Genomic DNA, 21,400 nt, shown 5'->3' with positions numbered 1-21,400 from the left:
AAGAAAAATATTTTTGGTGGAAGATTTAGCAAATTTGTTAAATAAATACCCCAAAAATGTATATTTTGTTGTTTTCGTACTGTACCGAAAATGAACCGAACCGTGACCTCTGAACCGAGGTACGTACCGAACCGAAATGTTTGTGTACCGTTACACCCCTAGTGCGTACACATGAAAAACATAACAAACACATTAACATAACAATGAACATAGTCATACTTTTTAGATGTCAGGGCCCTATGCAATATGTACACATATATTTAATATAGCATACATTTTAACTGACCTTTATTTGACTATGTCTGTCTTTTTGTAGGTGGCTAAAAAACGCGGTGCTGCTGACCGCCAACGTAACGTTATGTGTAGGTACCTCATGTAACCCTGCTTAAAAAAAATCACTTGACAAAAAGTATGAATAAAGTAGTGAACTGCAGTGGACGCAACAGATTGTCGTGTTTGCAATGACGTTATAACCATAGACATCTTATAAGTAGACGCAACATTGGCTGCTATTACACAAGCAATTTGGCCACCATCTTGAAGAGGTGACGAGGTGCCGGCGAACAGCCTAAACTGACAGTTGAGAGGTAGAAAACAAAGATGTCGGGCTGGTGTTCAGCGTTTTCCTGCTCAAATGAGCGGACTGTTGAAAATAGGAATCTGGGATTACTTTTCATAAGTAAGATTTAACAATAACGTACTATTGGTTGTATTTTGTGAAAAAAATATCCCCACAGAGTTGAGAAGGAGCAACGATCTTCCAATATTTGTATGTGAAAATCACAAAGAAATCTTCTGGGGGAGGATGACGCCCCCTCCAGGTATTTGGTTTACAAACTTTCAGCCCCACCTAAAACAAAATTCACCAGCCGCCACTGATTATGATGCATTCTCATTTTAGGCAAAACATAAGACAATACTCTCTTAACAGTATAATTGTAACCAGGAATAAGTCTTCAAGTAACAATATTCAAATACTAACATTGTTGGGTAAAACAGACTTTGGTTTTATTCTGAATCCAGTGAAACAGATTGGTGGTTTTAGTTCATATAAAGACTTTCAGGTGTTTATATAAGTTTAAGTATTTGACAGACACATTTATCCAAAGCAACATACATAAAAATACATATAAAACAATCACTTTAAACATTATTATTTAAGGGAAGAATGTAAAAGAAAATATCAATACAAAGTGTCAAGACAGAATAAACTCTGCTGTTGCAGCAACAGAGATACAGTCTATAGGTTCCTAAGATATAATGATCTAATGTATTCATATTGTGTTTATGTAGGATATACACATGTATATATAACCTAATCATATTGTTTCTTCAACTTAAAAATAGCTGACCGTTTTTTCCCCTTCTCTGGGATTATATTCCCAGTTTTGATCTCGGACGTCTGGTCACTTATAGCATATAAGAATATTCTATTACTGTTAAGCAAACTATGAACACGCCAAAACATGTGTCCTTTATCATAGCTACACGAATGACAAAAAAAGTGCGTGAAAATGAGTGGTATTCAGTGAGGTAAGATGAATAAAATGCGCCAACAGTTCATTGCTCCTTCCAAATGAATTGCCCTGAGTGGAGCGGATCACCACTCCAAGATGGCGGCCCCGCGTCTCGTCTGCGCGAGTATGCAATAGTGGTCGATGCTGCGTCTACTTATAAGAAGTCTATGGTCCTAACGTTAGTAGTGAGTTTGCAGCCTCACTGATTTAACTACACAGCAAATAAAAGTCACGTTACTCAGCCAATAAACGTTAGCTTACATTCAAAACTTACCCTTCTTTTTGCAAATGTCAAACAAAGTTGGAAGTTGTTGCGTCTCCGTCTATAATCTTCGAACCGCATGCTTTGCATACTGGAATTCGTTTTTTGTTGACCCACTCGTAGTTTTAATCCCTGAATGAAACTATTTTTGGCATAATTATTCCTCACTGGTGGGTTGTTTGAGAGCTTCTTCTTCGTTGGTTTTCCTGCAATTTGATTGGTTGAATGCTGTGTGACGAAAATAACGTAGATGTAATTTGATTGGCTGTTGTTCTGACAGGTGGCGCACACACTGTCATCGCACACACGCTGACACACTTGCGTACACAATGGAAGATACGGAGCGCCCCTGAATAACTTTTTAATCGTTGGGTTTGGGGGAAAGTAGCAAGTCATGTCAAGTCAAAAGGCTCAAGTCCAAGTCAAGTCACAAGTCATTGATGTTAAAGTCTAAGTCGAGTTGCAAGTCTTTTTACATTTTGTCAAGTCGAGTCTAAAGTCATCAAATTCATGACTCGTGTCTGACTCGAGTCCAAGTCATGTGACTCGAGTCCACACCTCTGGTTCAGCCCCTCTCGAGAGAACTGGTTCCAGAACCCTTGCTGTGTTTCGAAGTGGGTCAGGCTATATCCAGCCGAAACTTCTCCACCTCGCACACAAGCTCAGGCTCCTTTTCCCCCAGCGGGGCCCCTCCCATGAGTGGTGAGCCCATTGGAGGGGGTGACCCACGTTGCCTCTTCAGGCGCTCGCCATGGGGACAGGCCCGGCCACCAGGCGCTCGCCATCGTGCCCCAACTCCGGGCCTGGCTCCAGAGGGAAGCCCCGGTGACCCGCGTCCGGGCGAGGGAAATCTGTGTCTTTGTTGTTGCATTCCCATAGTTCGAACTGCTCTTTGTCTGATCCTTCACATAGATAAATGGGTTGTACTTGTATAGCGCTTTTCTACCTTCAAGGTACTCAAAGCGCTTTGACACTACTTCCACATTTACCCATTCACACACACATTCACACACTGATGGAGGGAGCTGCCATGCAAGGCACCAACCAGCACCCATCAGGAGCAAGGGTGAAGTGTCTTGCTCAGGACACCACGGACGTGACGAGGTTGGTACTAGGTGGGAATTGAACCAGGGACGCTCGTGTTGCGCACGGCCACCCTGCCCACTGCGCCACGCCGTCCCTGGCATAGGACCCGTTTGTCTTGGGTGAACCTACCAGGGGGCATGAAAGCCCCCGGACAACATAGCTCCTAGATCATTGGGGCATGCAAAATCAGAGAGGAGTCACAAGACAATATAATCTGATTTTTTTTTTTTTTTTTTTTTTGCTGATATCAGAGCGATATCCGATTTCAATATCCAGTCGAGACACTCCTAGTTCTAACAGTAACCTGTCCCAAGACATGGGTCATAAAACAATATCATTATATATCGCAATAGACACGTCAATATCAAGTTTTGAAGCAAGGTTGGTTGCATGAATAAAGACACTCCATCTCTCGCAGGAAGAAAACACTGATCAGTAAGAGTGACACACTAACAGCCAATCAGGTAACAGTATTAACTACCAAGTTTGGTTGTGTATTCTTCTTGTCTCGCGGTTGATTCTTCAGTGAGAAGCAAAAGTAAAAATTTGTTCTGCACACAGCAAAGAAATTGTCGATAAAAGAGGAAATGTCACCTCTACAGTATAGCATTTAAACATTTTTAAAACAAACTGTAGTCAGACCAAAGGCTACACTCACCCTTTTCTTTCCTTTGTTCTTTCTTTCTTTAGTTTATTTTGAACATGAACACACTTACAGCATAATACATCACACAATTTCATATCATTCACTTTATATCATGTCCGAAAAAGAGTAAGAATAAGCAAAGCTTATTTAATCCTACCCCTTTCCCACTTCAGAGCGTTTACAAATATATACATTATTTACTGTCCGTTTTATCATAGAATGACGTCTGTGAATTAGTATATACAACAGTTTTGTAATATGTAATTAATTAATTCAGTCATTATTAACAAACGGAGATGAAAAATATCTTATTTTCAATAAGGTTGAAAGTAATTATCATAATTCTTCTTCTTTGTACTTTGTAAGCACTATTAATTTGAACAATCTCTTAAACTGGATCATATCAGTACAATGTTTCACTTCATTACTTTATCTATTCCATAATTTAAAGCACAGCCATAACTTCCTGGCACTAAACCTGCAGAAAATAGTTCTTCTCAGCTCTTTCTGTGTGTACATTTTTACAATTTTCACAATTTTCTTACACTTTCACCTTCATTTTAAGAGCTTATTGATAAGTGTTCAATGGGATTTAAAAATTTTAATTACATTGCTTCGATTTTCTTCCCATTCTTGTGTTGACATTTCCTTTCATTTCTGCTTTGATCGTTGAGGGAATTATAATAAGAGGAGGGTTACTAAAAGGTTAACAACATTTTTGCATGTAATATATTTTTCTCATGGTCCTTATTTTACATAGGTCATAAAAATATCAATAATTAAACAGTTGTATTGTGATACAATTTCCAGTCATATTGCCCAGCCTTACTAGAGCCTGTTTATGAGCACTAAATGTTAGCCGGAGACAGTTGTAGTTATAGTTAAAAAAAAGTACACCTATTTAGTATGTTTATTTTGTGCTAAGCTAACATTAGCCCCGTAATAAAGTCACAAGTGACGGTATAATGTGACCCTTTTGCGGTACATGATGTAGTAGTTTCTCTCTCACACACAAATACATGGTTGTAATATTAAGAATGGATTAGATGTACACTGTATTCTTGACTATATGCCACTACTACGCTTTGAATCCTGCGGCTTATAAAACGGTGTGGCCAATTTTTGGATTTTTGCTCGCTAATGGTCATGTTTTGTGTTCAATAGCGTTCATTAAACGAAAGCGGAGACACTGAAATGGTGTGTTATTGTTTGTGCTACGGAGCTATGTTTTGAACGAGTTCTCTTACTGCGTCGTGTGAAAGTTTTACAATATAACTAAAACAATGCTTAATTACTTAACCCTCCCATGTGTGATATCTGTAGGAGTGTTTTCACGCATACTTGTACGCGCTATCGTAATGTAATCAAGCATTAGCAAATATGCTAACATGTTTACGAGTGTTTGTTAGTAATATTTACTTAAAAATGAATTATTTTTGTTTTGGTTTCACAAATTGGATGATAGGGGATGCAAAACAATACTGAAATAAACTGCAACGAAAAACATTGCAATACAGTTTAATAACATGGTCACTATTGCATGGTTTCGCTTGTTATATTCTTATTTTTACAGTTATATTTTAATTCTTATTGTTGCTTTTTATTCTTATTGATATATTTTCTATTTTATTTTCATTTATACCCCAATTATTTACTTTTTAGATTCGATCTCAATTCTGTACACCGCTGCTGGAATTTTTATTTTCATGAGGGAACTCTCCTGAAGGAATCAAGAAAGCACTATCTATCTAATAGTAATAGTTGTTGTGCAAGTACCATTAAATAATCTGAAGTTACTCGCCAGTTACCCAGTACTTAAGTAGTTTTTTTTTCACTGAATATTTAAGTAATGTGGATGACGACTCTTTACTTGAGTCATGTTACTGTGACGTGAGAGTACTCTTACTTTACTCTGTTCTATTCAGGTCAATGCAGTATTTAACCAAATGCGTAAGAGGAACTAGTTCAATTAGTTCCCTTTAGTATTGATATACTCACCTGACTTTCTTTAAAAAAGGTGTGAATGTAAAACAACAACTTCATGGAAACAAATTGTCACTGGAGGAACAAACCTGAGAGGAAAAAGACCACCACCACAGAGTTGACAATGGAGAACCAGTGAATCTGCACATCGCTCATGGTCAGGTAGGTGTCCCATCGAGAAGCCCATTTCACCTCGCTCTCCTGCCACGGTCGCACAAGACACACAGTATTCAATATTTGTTCTACGGGTACGGCTCTGGGAGGATTATTTATTCTGTGTCACATTGGCTGACCTCCCAGTGCACAGAGTAGGTGAAGAGGACCTCGTTCTCCTTGGTAGGGTCGATCTCCTGCGGCGCAGAGCCGCTGGCCTCCGGCAGGGAGCAGGTCTTGTCCTTTTCCACAGCCTTCAGGTCTAAGTGGAGGTACAGTTCGGGTCAGCATTCTTCAAACAGAGGGTCCCTTTTGTGCCAACGCTCTAGTAGTCATGTTAGAACCTGCAGCGAGGTGGCAGCGATGCTCAATGCAATCAACAAGATCCCTGTTCTACCCAGTAGGAGGAGGAAGTACTGAGGAACACAAGAGTACGGGACTAAGAGATGGAAAAGTTTGTGGCAGGAATGAAAGGAAAGGATGAGAAAGAGAAAATAATATACCGTATTTCCTTGAATTGCCGCAGGGCATATAGAATGAGCCTGCCTTGAATTACTGCTGGGTCAAACTCGCTTCCCAAAATAATTAGCGCATGCTTAGTATTACCGGCTGGTCAAACTCGTGACGTCACGAGTGAGACTTCCCCTGTCATCATTTTCAAAATGGAGGAGGCTGATTTTAATAACAGTAATTTGAAATTGCATAAAGGGAAGAAGAGCTATTCAGTAGGATTTAAGGTCCAAGCTTAAATCACACTCAAAATTTTACTGCATACCTTTGGTAAGTACCAGAGTGACAAGAGGTTTAAAAATAATTAGCGCGTGCTTACTTTTACCGCATGCCTTTAGTAAGCGCAGGAGTGAGAAGAGGTTTTAAATTAATTAGCGCCCCGGCGGAAATTCAAAGAAATACGGTACATACTGTACGTAGCCTCTGTAACTACAGTAGGAAATTAGGAAAAACAAGGGTGTGTTTGATAAGGGCTGGGTGATATATCGATATAAACGATATATCGTGGGTTTGTCTCTGTGCGATATAGAAAATGACTATACCGTAATATTGGAGAATATCTTCTCACGCAGTTACTTTTAGCTGCGGGCATTACACAACAGGCGTTTCTCACTCCTTCTCGTCTCTCCTTCTCACAGAGACGTAAAACAAGCCCGCCTTCTTACACACGTCACATACTCTCACGCGTGTAGCGTCATACGCTCTCGCTGAGCAGAGAGGTAGCAACATGGCTAACATACATTAGCTGAGGCTGGTGGCGCAAGCAGAGCAGAGCGGAGCGGAGCGAGTGAGTGTAATTACAAGAGAGAGAAGGCGCGAAACTGATCACAAATGGAAGAAGAACAATTAATGCCCCCAAAAAACAGCAGGGGGTCCATCATCTGGCGGTGGTTTGGCTTCATGTGGGAAGATATTCAGCAGACAACAGCAATATGCAAAGTATGCAGCAGAAGTGTAACTACAAAAGCTAGCAGCACTACTAATTTGTTCTTTCATTTAAAAAAGTCACCCGCAAGAGAATGAAGAGTGTTTAATAAATACAGTTTTGGTCAATTGACTTTGTTGTGATTTCCTTCTCTGCATGAAAGCAGCATATATTAATGCAGTATGAAGAAGAATGTTTTAATGTAGACAACACATAGAATCATCATACTGCTGTAATTATATGCATCACGTGTTCATTCAAGGCAAAGGAAAAATAACGAGATATACAGTATATCGTGTATCACGATATGGCATAAAAATATTGCGATATTAATAAAAGCCAATGTCGCCCAGCCTGTTTGATGCAACATTTTATTCCCATTTGCAACATTCTATCTGTGTGGGACGGCTGTTACTACCTATACTACAATAAAAAACGTGTACAGGTCAGGGATGTGACAAACCTTCCGATCGGACGATTTTTGAAAAAATAATAAGTGTGTGATTGCCTATTTATGTATTTTATTGCCAATCACATACACCACTGACTTTTTTAACAGGCGGGCTACTTTTCAAATGACTAAGTCGAGGTTATCTGCCTCATCTATAGTTATAATTTGTATTTATTTATTTGTGAAACAGGTGTTTTTTGTTAACAAGTTAAATAATGACAATACAAGCATGTTCCTTTCTTTTATGAAGACAAGAATATAATTGATTGTGATGACTTGCATTGATTGGAATCAGACAGTAGTGATGATAACGTCCATGTTTTTAAATGTAGGAGAAAAAAAAAAGTCCTTATTTCTGTCCAATACCACGTCAAAGTGGTTAGTTTTTTCCATCTTATTTGTCCAGCTTTCTTACTCCTTTTTATACACTTTACAAGAAATATGTTGGCTTTCTGAGACTCTTATTTTGTTAGCGCAGGTAGGATAGAGCAGCACTTTTATTGTGAAGACAGGAACTGTGCAGTAGATCTTCAGAGTTTTGACGGCAGGTACGACACAACAGTCTGTTGAAATAAAGTGTTTCTTGCCTTCCCGCCAGTCATTGTTTTTCTTAATACCGAGCTCGCAGCAGACAGCGTCATCTCATAAGATCCTTGGGTGCCGTGAATGTCAATCAAGTGATGAAAGTGACGTCATAGTGAAGATTGATGATCACTATTTTTTAGGTCTATTTTTTTTATTGCCTGGCTGGTGATTGATTGACTGAGACTTTTATTAGTAGACTGCACAGTACAGTACATATTCCGTATAATTGACCACTAAATGGTAACACCCGAATAGGTTGTTCAAATTGTTTAAGTTGGGGTCCACGTTAATCAATTCATGGTAATGACTGATTGACTGACACACCCTCTGTGATCGACCTAATGAGCACCCCTGACATACACTAATCCTGTCTGACTGACTATATATTTTTGGTGTGTCTCCATACTAAGGATGTAACAATAAACAGTATTAATTAAAGGTGGGGAAAATAATCGATTTTTAGATGCATCCCAATTCAAACATGGAAGATTAAAGAATCGATTAATAAAGTCAATAATTGATTTATGTATAGTAAATAAAGTAATGCACACAGTTGTACAATTTGTCAGACTTTAGCGACCCATCTCACCAAGAAATCCGACCAGCTATTATCGTGCACTTATGGTCCAGTTTTACCCACATTTTTAATTAATCTAATAAATGCGGGAATTAATCTAACTGTGTATTATTCCAATTGAATTTTTTTTTTTTTTAAGTTGCAAGTGATAAACGCTTATTTAGTGGAACAAAAAGAAATGTAAAACTGCATCAATACATATAGATTAAAGATGCATCAATAATCGATTTTTAATGGAATCGTAGCTCCTAAATTGTAAACAAACCATGAGGTGCAAAAGATTTCCACCTCTTGTATTAATGATAACGGCAGTAAAACCGCCGAAAGTTAATATTACCGTGTTAAATCAAAATGATTGAAAATCCAGTGCAGTAAATTTACGGACCGACTAGTGTTAGCATGTTAGCTAGCTAAAATGCTAACAAAAACACAGTAACGTCTTTCCCCATTAAAAAATGTCATAATGTGTTTAATTAAACACATTAATGACTGAACAATTAAGGTATTCACATTGAACATAGACTATGTTTACACTGCAGGCCAAAGGGAATTGAACACCAACATAATGCTCAAATGCCATCCATCCATTTTCTACCGCTTATTCCCTTTCGGGGTTGCGGGGGGCGCTGGCGCCTATCTCAGCTACAATCGGGCGGAAGGCGGGGTACGCCCTGGACAAGTCGCCACCTCATCGCAGGGCCAACAGAGATAGACAGACAACATTCACACCCACATTCACACACTAGGGCCAATTTTAGTGTTGCCAATCAACCTATCCCCAGGTGCATGTCTTTGGAAGTGGGAGGAAGCCGCAGTACCCGGAGGGAACCCACGCTTTCACGGGGAGAACATGCAAACTCCACACAGCAAGATCCCGAGCCTGGATTTGAACCCAGGACTGCAGGAACTTCGTATTGTGAGGCAGACGCACTAACCCCTCTGCCACCGTGAAGCCCTAATGCTCAAATGTCCTAAACATATTTTTTTTTGCTACAAACATGTATTTCTAAGTGCAAATAATTTTGTGGAATCATCTGTTTTGAGCAAATATTTAAAATAACTTAATGTAAACATCCAGTGTAACAAGTGTAAAACAATAAGCTTCCATAGCGAGATAAAAGTTAGAACTGTACTTTATATTAAAAATGGCAACAGCGGAGGATGAATGACTCATAACAAGAAGATAGAGAAAAAGAAGTTTACTGACTACGGCGTCGGTACTGTGACGGACTACAATTGCGGACATGCGCAAATTTTCAGGACTTAGACGCAGATCGCAAATACACATCAGCAGGTACCAGAAAGTAGGAACATTTGATTTTGCATAATATTGCGAAACAAGACGCCAGGTTATATGTCTACATTTTGCAGTTCTTATACACACACACCATAATAATACCGTATGTTGAAGCACAGTACGTTGTAACTACAGTAGCCATAATGCTCCGACAATCCATCAAGCGGTGTGGCTTCATAGCTTACCAAAGTCGTACTAAAACATTTTGACAGATTTTGAGCACCGTGTTTAATGTTCTATATTCCTAATTGAAAATTTAAAGTTTTGGTGTTGTTTACTGGCATTATCTTGCATTCTAGGCATATGTCTTATGTGTGACTGCCATCTATTGGTCACACTTATCATTACACCATGCACCAAATGAAATAGCTTCCACGTCGGTAAGCGCATAATTATTCTGTACACTAGCCGCACCGGGTTATAAGGCGCACTGTCGATTTTTGAGAAAATTAAAGGATTTTAGGTGCACCTTATAGTACGAAAAACACGGCAGTTACCTTTTTTACACGTTATCTCAAATATCGTAAATATCTATATTTTGATTTGTGAATCAATATTACAGTAAACATGTTTTGTATCGGTGATATGGATATCTCAGTATCAATGCATATTTAGCATCTTTAGTTTGAAGCCCAGATCTGAAAGGTTGTGAAGTGCAAAAAGGGCTAAATACGATGATCGAGTTCCCAATAGCAATTCATTTCAGGGGGTTGTGGTCAAAATGTCTGTACCCCAGGTGTGTGGTGACAGAAAACAATGGTTTAGGGGAAGGTGTGGAAGCGAGGGATGCTCACGCCTACCTTCTACTTTTACACTTTGGGGTATGACCTCAAATCGCACCACTCTGTAGTTGTGCTGCTCGCTCTCCTCCAGCTTCTCCCTGTGGAAGTACAGGATGAAGGAGAGGTGGTTGTGCAGGTAAACCTGTGTGGGGGAGGAGAGGAGAAAAGGTCCAGGACTGGTGCATAACGACATTCAGGATATTCAACATACCTTGTTGTTGTCAACAAAGCCCAGCCTGTAGCCGTGTTCAAACTGGATGTCTTTCACCACGTCCTTCCTCAGCTCCTCTTCGGCACCTGCCTCCCTGTTGAGGTACAACTCCAGCCGGGTGGCCACCGGGAGATTGTCTGCGATTCTGCACAGGTAAAGGTCGTGTTGGTGTTGTATTCATTAGCATTAGAGTTCCATAGATTATCAATGCTGATTATTGGTATCTGCCTTAGAACTACATCAGAAGATACAATATCTAAACATATGATACCAGTATTTCCTAAGTAAAAAATACAATTCTAATAATAAGCACTGCTCAAGCACTAACCCGTTTGCACTGCATGGTAAAAGTTACCTTTTTTCTGGGGTCCAATATTTTTACAATACCTTTTAGAATAAAAAATACCTTATAGTCAATAATTTTCCCTAAATATGTTTTGATATCTGACAGGGTATTTATTTGAGTTCTTCGCTCCATCCATTTTCTACCGCTTATTCCCTTTGTGGTCGCGGGGGCGCTGGTGCCTATCTCAGCTACAATCGGACGGAAGGGGGCGTACACCCTGGACAAGTCGCCACCTCATCGCAGTATTTGAGTTCTTGTGAGCATTATTCTCCGGTCTGCTTTCACCAGGGCCACGCGGCCCTCTCCTCTCGTGCTGGTCACCTCCAGTATGTCGCCTACTGGCCGAAACGTCCTTTATTTAAACCGGGAAATCCAGGTTCTGTCCTTCTTTCCTTCACGATCCTGTTTCGTTTGGAGTCGCTCGACTAGCCTCCGTCCGCAAGACTCGGAGGTGGGCTCATTAAAGGAGCGTCGCGAGTTTCAAATCAGATAGCGACGCGACAGATTTGAATGACAAATAGGAGATTATTATATAAGTAAGAAAAACAGGTAGTAGGTCTCACATTCTCATACTTTCTCTAACATCCAGGAAGAAATTTTGGCCATCTTAAAAATGTATCACCTTTAATGTGCGTGAAGGAGTACAGAATTGTTCGAAATTAAATATTCTAATATTTCAGTTCCTCACTAGGACACTTTACAACAGTGGTCCCCAAACCCCGGGTCGTGGCCCGATTGGTACCGGGCCGCAGAAGAATTTTTTGTAAAAAAAAATAAAATAAAAATAAAAACAATTGTTTTTTTTGTTTTTTTTTTAATCAAATCAACATAAAAAACACAATATACACTTACAAATAGTACACCAACCACAAAAAACTCCCTTTTTCATGACAAAAACGTCCCTTTTTCATGACAAAGAAGAAAATTAAAAAAAAGAAAGAAAAAGGACACCCCCCCCGGGCCATGAGACAAATTATTAAGCGTTGACCGGTCCGCGGATACAAAAAGGTTGGGGACCACTGCTTTACAATGTATTATATATTAGTCATAAGCTGTTATAAAACTGTATAGAATTGAGTAGATGGTGAGTTATTATCATGTAGAGATATCCCATATTTATACAAATTTTCAATGACTTTCTATATTTTGAAATGCTAATGTTGAAACTCCTTTTAGACACGTAATAAAGGTGTTTGCGAAATCCCTTGATGTTTTCTGGCTGCTAAATTAACGACAACGTTGTTGACGCATAAAAAAAAAACATTATGTCCCTACCCGTGCAACGTTTCTTAAAAAAATGTAAAAGTAACCCAACTTACAAGCCTTGTCCAGCTGACATATGCTAGTTATGTTTAGCTAACTTGCTCCTCAACTACTAACAACTACTGGAAAAAACGTATCGGTCGATCTCTAATTAGCATTACAAACTTACAAGTGAACGTAATACTCCTCATGTATCCTCTCTGCAAACAACTTGCTCTCCTTTTTGCTGAGTTTCTTCTTGTCGCACACCACCTCGCACTTCTTGTCCGTGTTCATCGCCACGTTGAAGGGCGTGTTGACAATACGGTCGCCGCGCAACACCTCACCTGCAATACAATACCATGTGAAATATTACCTGGACGTTTATTGTTGTTTTTATCTTCCACTCACCAAGGTTCTCTCCCTTGTAAACAACAGACGCAGGCTTGCAATATGGTAGGGAGTAGTATTCATAAGGTAGCTGAGTGCGGGAGCTGGTCATCTTCACAGCCTGTAAAGCAAATAACGGGACTTGTTTCATTTAAAAATGATTAATTAATGTTTATATTATGCAAAACAGATGTTTTAACAGTGATGATATTTGTTTGCTCCAATTTTGAGTGAAGAGGCTTCGCTCCACATCTTTAAACAAAGCCTGCCAACCCGCTGTCAGTCAACTACGGACTTTAGTTTTTCTTCAGCAAATATGCTAACCTCGCATGATGATGCTGTTAGAATGTGAGCGTAATGTTAGCGTGTAGCTCACATCAGTGTGTGAATGTGTGTGTGAATGGGTAAATGTGGAAGTAGTGTCAAAGCGCTTTGAGTACCTTGAAGGTAGAAAAGCGCCATACAAGTACAACCCTTTTCCTTTTTTTTTTTTTTCCATCCATCCATCCATCCATCCATTTTTCTGCCGCTTATTCCCGTTCGGGGTCGCGGGGGGCGCTGGCGCCTATCTCAGCTACAATCGGGCGGAAGGCGGGGTACACCCTGGACAAGTCGCCACCTCCCACATAGCAATGCTAGTGTTGCTAGTGTCCTCCTGTCCCACTACTTAACCAAGGGGCCGGCTTGTGTTCACTTTCAGAGTGGACATGTGTCCAATTCTGCAAGTTAGCCTTTTGTCTCACTGACCTTAATGTTAAAAATATCCCTCTCTGTACGACAAAAACACCAAATACAAACTTTCTAACTCGCTCAAAGTCAACCATTTCTCCACCTATTCGAAATTTAAAAAACTGGAACGCTCCCCAAAGCATTCAGGCGCTGACGGTCTTTCCTAGAAGTTGATGTCTCGAAGCCACAATCAGACTTTGTTTGGCATGAACGTTTTCGAAATCCACACAGTAAATGCACAGTCATTGTGAAAGTGGCAGCACATCAGCTGCAGTTAATCAGATTTCCTTTGAGGTCACATGACAGACCTTCCCCTGAGGTGTTTCTAAGCCAAACGTCTACTTCCTGTCTGTTTCAATGGGCATATTACCCCCATTCATAGACATCTTATAAATCGACGCAGCACCGAGCGCTACTGCCTATTGGCGTTGACGAGATGCGGGGCCGCCATCTTGGAGTGGTGATCCGCTCCACTCAGTGCAATTCATTTGGCAGGAGCAATGAACTGTCAGCGCATTTAATTCATCTTATCTCATTGAATACCAATGATTTTCACACGCTTTTTTTGTCATACATGTAGCTATGATAAAGGACACATGATTTGGCGTGTTTTATTTTTATAATAGAATATTCTTATATGCTATAAGTGACCAGACATCCAAGATCAAAACTGGGAACATAATCCCAGAGAAGGGTGAAAAAACAGTCAGATATTTTTAAGTTGAAGAAACAATATGATTAGGTTGTATATACATGCGTATATCCTACATAAACAATGTATGAATACATTAGATATCCTTATATCTTAGGGACCTATAAACTGTATCTCTGTTGCTGCAGCAGCAGTGAGTTTATTCTGTCTTGACACTTTGTATTGATATTTTGTATTACATTCTTCCCTTAAATGAAAATTTTTTTTATAGTGATTGTTTTATATGTATTTTTTATGTATGTCGCTTTGGATAAAAGTGTCTGCCAAATACTTAAACGTAAACATATATAAACACCTGAATGTCTTTATATCAGCAAAAACCACCAATCTGTTTCACTGGATTCCGAATAAAACCAAATTCTGTCTTACCCAACAATGTTAGTATTTGAATATTGTTATTTGAAGTATTATTCCTGGTTACAATTATACTGTTAAGAATGTATTGTCTTATACTTTGTAACTTTTACTAAATTATATTGTATTACAATTTAAAACTTTTATCCCTGTTGGCTTTTACGATCTCCATCTTCATCATTTATTTCATCCATCCATCCATCCATTTTCTACCGCTTATTCCCTTTCGGGGTCACGGGGGGCGCTGGCGCCTATCTCAGCTACAATCGGGCGAAAGGCGAGGTACACCCTGGACAAGTCGCCACCGCTCATTTATTTCAACTTTATGTTATTAAAGTATGACATTTTTAAATGTAATTAATTTCATTGACAAGCAATTCTATTATGGTCATACTCTTGTTTGCTAGCGGCTACGATTTCAGTACTATTAAAGATCTTTGCTCCTTCTCAACTCTGTGGTAATATTCTTTTCACAAATGTATGTTAATGTTAAATCTTACTTGAGAAAAGTAATCTCCCGACCCCTTTTCTCAACAGTCCGTCATTTAAGCAGGAAAACGCTGAACACAGGCCCATCTTTGTTTTCAATCTGTCAACTGTCAGTTTAGGCTGCTCTCTGGCTCCTCATCACCACTTCAAGAAGGCGGCCAAATTTCTCGCGTCACAGCAGCCAATGCTTCTTCTACTTATAAGATGTCTATGCGCCCATTAATATGAATAGAAGTGATTTAACATGTCCTAGCTTCTTAATTTCTCAACAAATTTTAACCGTTCCAGCGTCTAAATGTACATTTAGGACATGCTATCTTGCAAGGTGCTAGCATGCTAATTATTAACACGTTAATTACATTTGTTGCTATTCTACTACTATAAAATACAGACATATTACAGACATGTTAAAAGAGCATTATAGAACTGCCTCGTCACTTTTGGTATTTCCTTATAGCATGCTAACAATAGCATGCTACGGTTTTATGTTAGCGTTCTAGCAAATTGTGTTCTTTTAAGCTTAAACATGGTTTTTGATATTTGGCTCCATCGTACAACTATGCTAACTCATCCTATGTTAACATACTAACGTTTCATGATCGCGTTTTAGCTAATTTTGTAAGTTTTTTAGAGCTGTGAAATCTTTAGGCACCACACGATTGCATTCGGTTTCTGGGGGTAGTAACGATTCGAATCCGAATCGATTCTCCATTGAAAAGCAATACTTTTTAAATAACATTGGGTGCCAGTTCGATGATTAACCACATTCCTCCATAAAATTGATAAACAGCTCTTATAAATGTTTATATCACTTAAAATATAACAAACCAAACATTTAGTTAAGTGGATGGACAGAAAGGACAGATTTTGAAAAAGTAAAAACAAAAATGGATTGTTGAATTGTTTAAATCGGTTAACAATTGTTACACATAAGAAACATGATTCATTTGAATATATATAAAAAAAATGATGCCACTAATTTTTAAATGAATGGTAAATGGATTATTCTTGTGTAGCGCTTTTCTACCATCAAGGTACTCAAAGCGCTTAGACACTATTTTCACATTTACCCATTCACACACTGATGGCTGGAGCTGCCATGCACAACCCATCAGGAGCAAGGGTGAAGTGTCTTGCCCAAGGACACAACAGACGTGAGCAAGATGGCAGAAGCTGGGATCAAACCTGGAATGCTCTATCACCCGAGCCACACCTACAAACCATGGATTTTTATACTTAGAAGTCTACTTATATATCTTAGGAGTATGTTAACTTCTCCTATGTTAGCATGCTACTGTTTTTATGGTAGCAACATAGCAAATTTTGTTGATTTAAACCTAAAAGTCATGGTTTTTGATACTTGGCGCTATCTTGCAAGTATGCTGATTGATTCCCAGTTGGTTTCATGCTGGCTTTTTAGCTTTGATCACAGCGGTTCACAGCAGGCCCATCAAGATTTCCACGGGAAATTTTCTAGTGTCACATTGTCAGAAACAGGCGTGTAGAGTAAACAGCTCATTAGCGGCATTTTTTTCCCACCGTTGGACAGAGTGAACTGTACATGAGATTTAATGTGCAGTACATAATGTTCAAGGACTGCACTTTGCATGTACAATTCTTGCAAATACACACACACTTGTATCTCATTTAGGTTCCGAAAGAAGAGGTACCAGGAACGAGATGAAGGGAGAAGAACGTGAGCGCGCTCGGCACACGCCTCAAGTTAACTTCAAATTTCGATAGCCGTCAAGGCTTTGACCTTTAGATAACTTGGTCCTCGCTCTCAGCCGCTGGTATCACAATTGTTTATACTTGCTCCTGCTTTGCTGGTCACTTCTCATCCTCTTGGACCGCCATAGAAAACAAGGATCAAGGTGGACTCTACCCTGGAAAAGGGAATAGCTACGAACACACAATAAGATGCCTTGCCAATACGGTTTATTAAAATCACTTTTTAATTTGTCTAAATTCTAGCATCGAAGCTATTCTTTGAACTACACATGTTCAATACACTATTGTGGCACGTCTGACAGTTCCTTCAAAGAGTTGAAAAATGAGACCAAAAAAGGGGAACCTAATGATTTTGTCAAGATCAGCAAGTTTGACTATCACGTGTTGTAATCTGACAGGTCAGCTACAATAAGTGACACAAATGTGAAATTGTTGTCAGGCAGCCCAGACGACGACGGCACTGAGGACAATAGGAAGACTGACACTCCAGCGTCCTCAGTCTGTCAACATTATCACTCACCACCTCTCTTGGAATTATACAAAACCCCAAAACCAGTGAAGTTAGCACGATGTGTAAATGGTAAATAAAAACAGAATACAATGATTTGCAAATCCTTTTCAACTTATATTCAATTGAATAGACTGCTAACACAAGATAGTTCATGTTCAAACTGGTAAACTTTGTTACTTTTACAAATATTAGCTCATTTGGAATTTGATGCTTGCAACATGTTTCAAAAAAGCTGGCACAAATGGCAAAAAAGACTGAGAAAGTTGAGGAATGCTGATCAAACACTATTTTGGAAGATCCCACAGGTGAACAGGCTAATTGGGAACAGGTGGGTGCCACGATTGGGTATAAAAGCAGCTTCCATGAAATGCTCAGTCATTCACAAACAAGGATGGGGCGAGGGTCACCAGTTTGTGAACAAATGTCTGAGCAAATTGTTTAAGAACAACATTTCTCAACAAGCTATTGCATGGAATTTAGGGATTTCACCATCTACGGTCTGTAATATCATCAAAATTTTCAGAGAATCTGGAAAAATAACTGCGCGTAAGCGGCAATGCCCGTGACCTTGGATCCCTCAGGCGGTACTGCATCAAAATGCAACATCAGTGTGTAAAAGATATCACCACATGGGCTCAGGAACACTTCAGAAAACCAGTGTCAGTAACTACAGTTGGTCGCTACATCTGTAAGTGCAAGTTAAAACTATACTATGCAAAGCCAAAGCCATTTATCAAAAACACCCAGAAACGCTTCGCTGGACCCGAACTCATGCAAAGTGTAAAAGTGTTCTGTGGTCTGACAAGTCCACATTTCAAATCGTTTTTGGAAACTGTGGACGTGGTGTCCTCCGGACCAAAGAGGAAAGGAACCATCCGTATTTTTACAGGCGCAAAGTTGAAAAGCCAGCATCTGTGATGGTATAGGGGTGTATTAGTGCCCAAGGCATGGGTAACTTACACATCTGTGAAGGCACCATTAATGCTTAAAGGTACATACAGGTTTTGGAGCAATATATGTTGCCCTCCAAGCAACCTTATCATGACACCCCTGCTTTTTTCAGCAAGACAATTCCAAGCCACGTGTTACAACAGCTTGGCTTCTGAGTAAAAGAGTGTGGGTACTAGACTGGCCTGCCTGTCTAGACCTGTCTCCCATTGAAAATGTGTGGCTCAATAGGTAGCCTAAAATACCACAACAGAGACCCCAAACTGTTGAACAACTTAAACTGTACATCAAGCAAGAATGGGAAAAAATTCCACTTCAAAAATTGGTCTCTTCAGTTCCCAAAAGTTTTCTGTAACACAGTGGTAAAATTTCCCCTGCGACAACTTATTTGTAATGTGTTGCTGCCATTAAATTCTAAGTTAATGATTATTTGCAAAAAAAAAGATGTTTTCCATTGTGAACATTAAATATCTTGTCTTTGCGGTCTATTCAATTGAACATAAGTTAAAAAGGATTTGCAAATCATTGTATTCTGTTTTTATTTACAAATTACACAATGTGCCAACTTTCCTTGTTTTGGGTTTTGTACTTGGATTCTTTCTGCTCTCACAATAACTGGAAAGCCACCCCACAACAGTGTGTGAGCACCATGAGGAGATGCCCGGCTGCTGTAACCGAGGCTCTGACTGTTTACTAGGAAAGAATACTTTGTAAACGTGCTAAAGTTCTGGGAGCTTTCAGATGTGAGACGACAAGTGTTCCTACCTTAATATCTACAACGTCGCCTTCATGGAAGTCCCGGGGAGCCACTCCAGGAACGTAGAAGGGCAACACCACAGGCAACAAGGACCAGAGGAACAAGGCCCACCACGTCTCCTGGAAATGCACACATAATAAAACAGTATTGTGGGTGTCATGGCTGGCCATGACCAGGAGAAGGCATTGCTTATACATGTCTCCTGTTTAGGAACACTTCCAAACACTTCACTTTACCTCAACTAAAATAATGTTTCAGACTGCTCACACTAGAGATCCACCAATATATTTTTTTTATTTGGAGCCGATTGTGGAGGAGGGCGTGGTCGGCGCGCCTCCTGCAGGAATGGGGTGTGTATGGCCCGACCTAGTAGCCAGTGGCAGGTGAGTAGATTGCCCAGCTGGGTGTGATTATCTAATCACCTGTCGCCCTTATTAGAAGCAGCCGAGACAAGACACTGGGTGGGAGTTGGAGCGAGAGAGTGACACGCCGTGAAAAAGACTCAAAGACTGTAAAGTCGCAGAACAGTGTGCTGTCGTGGTGTGTGCGCAAATAAAACAATTGTCAGACCTGACTACCGGACTTACGAGAGGGTCTGTCGTGATCAGGGTAACCCACGGGAGGGCAACCTCCACACAGATATTCTTTTGTTAAAAGTTGTTAAGATTTTTGAATGAATCGCAATTCTTATGTTTAACAATTCTTGATCGATTTAAAAAATACATATTAGAGATGCGCGGTTTGCGGTCACAACCGCGGATCTGCGGGTCGGGCGGTTGACATGACGAAAAAATAGATTTTAATTACATTCGGGCGGGTGGCGGTTGAAGCATCCGGAAATATTTGATATACATGGCTCTGGGATCGGTATCCTTTGCCATTCAAAGAGCCATTTAAGACTCGTGTCCCAAAGCGAAGAAGACAATAGGAGACGCTAATATTCTCTAGAATGACTGCCGGCAGTCACCCAGTTAATAAGTATTAAGGCGTGCTATGAAGTCATTGGCGTTGAAGCCTTCTACATGTACGATCTGCTTGTCAGTCCAGCATCATGTTGTGTGTGGCTTCCGCGGCAACACACACACGACTGCAAGGCATACTGGGTGACACAGAGTAGACAAATGGTTGTAATATAAACAATTTTAACACTCTTAGTAATATGCGCCACGCTGTGAAGCCACACCAATTAAGAACGACAAACACATTTCGGGAGAACATCCTCACAGTAACACAACATAAACGCAAAACAACAAATACCCAGAATCCTTTGTATTCATGAAACTTCCTGACTATTTTATACACCCCGCTAGCAGCAAACCCCGCCCCCCCCCCCCCCCCCCCCCCCGTGCATCTGTAAGGCGGGCGGGGTTGGGGGCGTGGGGGTATAAAATATATTCAGGAAGTATCACGGATACAAAGGATTATGGGTATATGTTGTGTTGCGTTTATGTTGTGTTACTGTGAAGATGTTTTCCCGAAATGTGTTTGTCAATCTTGTATAGTGTGGCTTCACAGCGTGGCGCATATTAGTAGGTGTTTAAGTTGTTTATATCCCAACCATCAGTGTACTCTGTATCACCTAGTACGCCTTTCAATCTTTTACGTGTGATTACGGAAGCTGCACACAACAGTGTTGCCGGATCAACAATCGGTTCGTACATGTTGTTGAAGGTGTCTAAGGCAATGGCTTCACAGCACGCCCATATTCTTGTCATCAGGACGAACGCTATTGAATAGTCGCGAGAACATTAGCGGCTCCAATTGTGTATTTACTCTGTGCAACAGGTTTAAATAGCTCTGTGATTGGTAAAGCCGGCCGACCTCTGATGTATTTCAGCGGGCGGTTGGCAGGCGGGTACGGTTCTGATAAAATGTTGGTTCGGGTGGATGACGACTTTGGTGATGCGGTTGAGGATGATATAATTGCCTATCCGCACATCTCTAATACATATATATTTTTTCCCCTCCAAAATCTGTTCTATCCAGCCCCTTTATTGAATATTTGGGTAAAATTTTATCAAACAAAACTAGTTTTCTTTTGAGTAATAGAGACATTTATAAAACCTTTTTATTTTATGGAGGAATGCAGTTAATCATTGAACTGGCACATAATGTTATTAAAACAAAGACTGCTTCGAAACCAGAGACTGGGACATGTTTAAAGCAGCCGTCACTGAAAATCACCACACGTGTGGAGGAGCATGCA

General features: G+C 40.0%; 1 protein-coding gene across 1 annotated transcript in view; it reads right to left on the bottom strand.

Moving 5' to 3' along the window:
• tm9sf4 (transmembrane 9 superfamily protein member 4) overlaps positions 1-21,400 on the bottom strand; it is a 77,971-nt gene that overhangs the window by 20,434 nt on the left and 36,137 nt on the right. The window contains exons 2-8 of the mRNA XM_061889708.1: positions 19,203-19,313; positions 12,985-13,084; positions 12,764-12,920; positions 10,986-11,130; positions 10,793-10,916; positions 5,788-5,909; positions 5,584-5,695 (exon numbers count right to left, since the gene is read on the bottom strand). Coding sequence (XP_061745692.1) covers positions 5,584-5,695; positions 5,788-5,909; positions 10,793-10,916; positions 10,986-11,130; positions 12,764-12,920; positions 12,985-13,084; positions 19,203-19,313 — 871 coding nt within the window. The remainder of the gene's footprint in view (positions 1-5,583; positions 5,696-5,787; positions 5,910-10,792; positions 10,917-10,985; positions 11,131-12,763; positions 12,921-12,984; positions 13,085-19,202; positions 19,314-21,400) is intronic.

The sequence above is a fragment of the Nerophis ophidion genome, linkage group LG27, assembly GCF_033978795.1.
Source record: "Nerophis ophidion isolate RoL-2023_Sa linkage group LG27, RoL_Noph_v1.0, whole genome shotgun sequence".
In the NCBI taxonomy this organism is placed as follows: Eukaryota; Metazoa; Chordata; class Actinopteri; order Syngnathiformes; family Syngnathidae; genus Nerophis; species Nerophis ophidion.
This window is presented reverse-complemented; position numbering and strand designations above follow the sequence as displayed.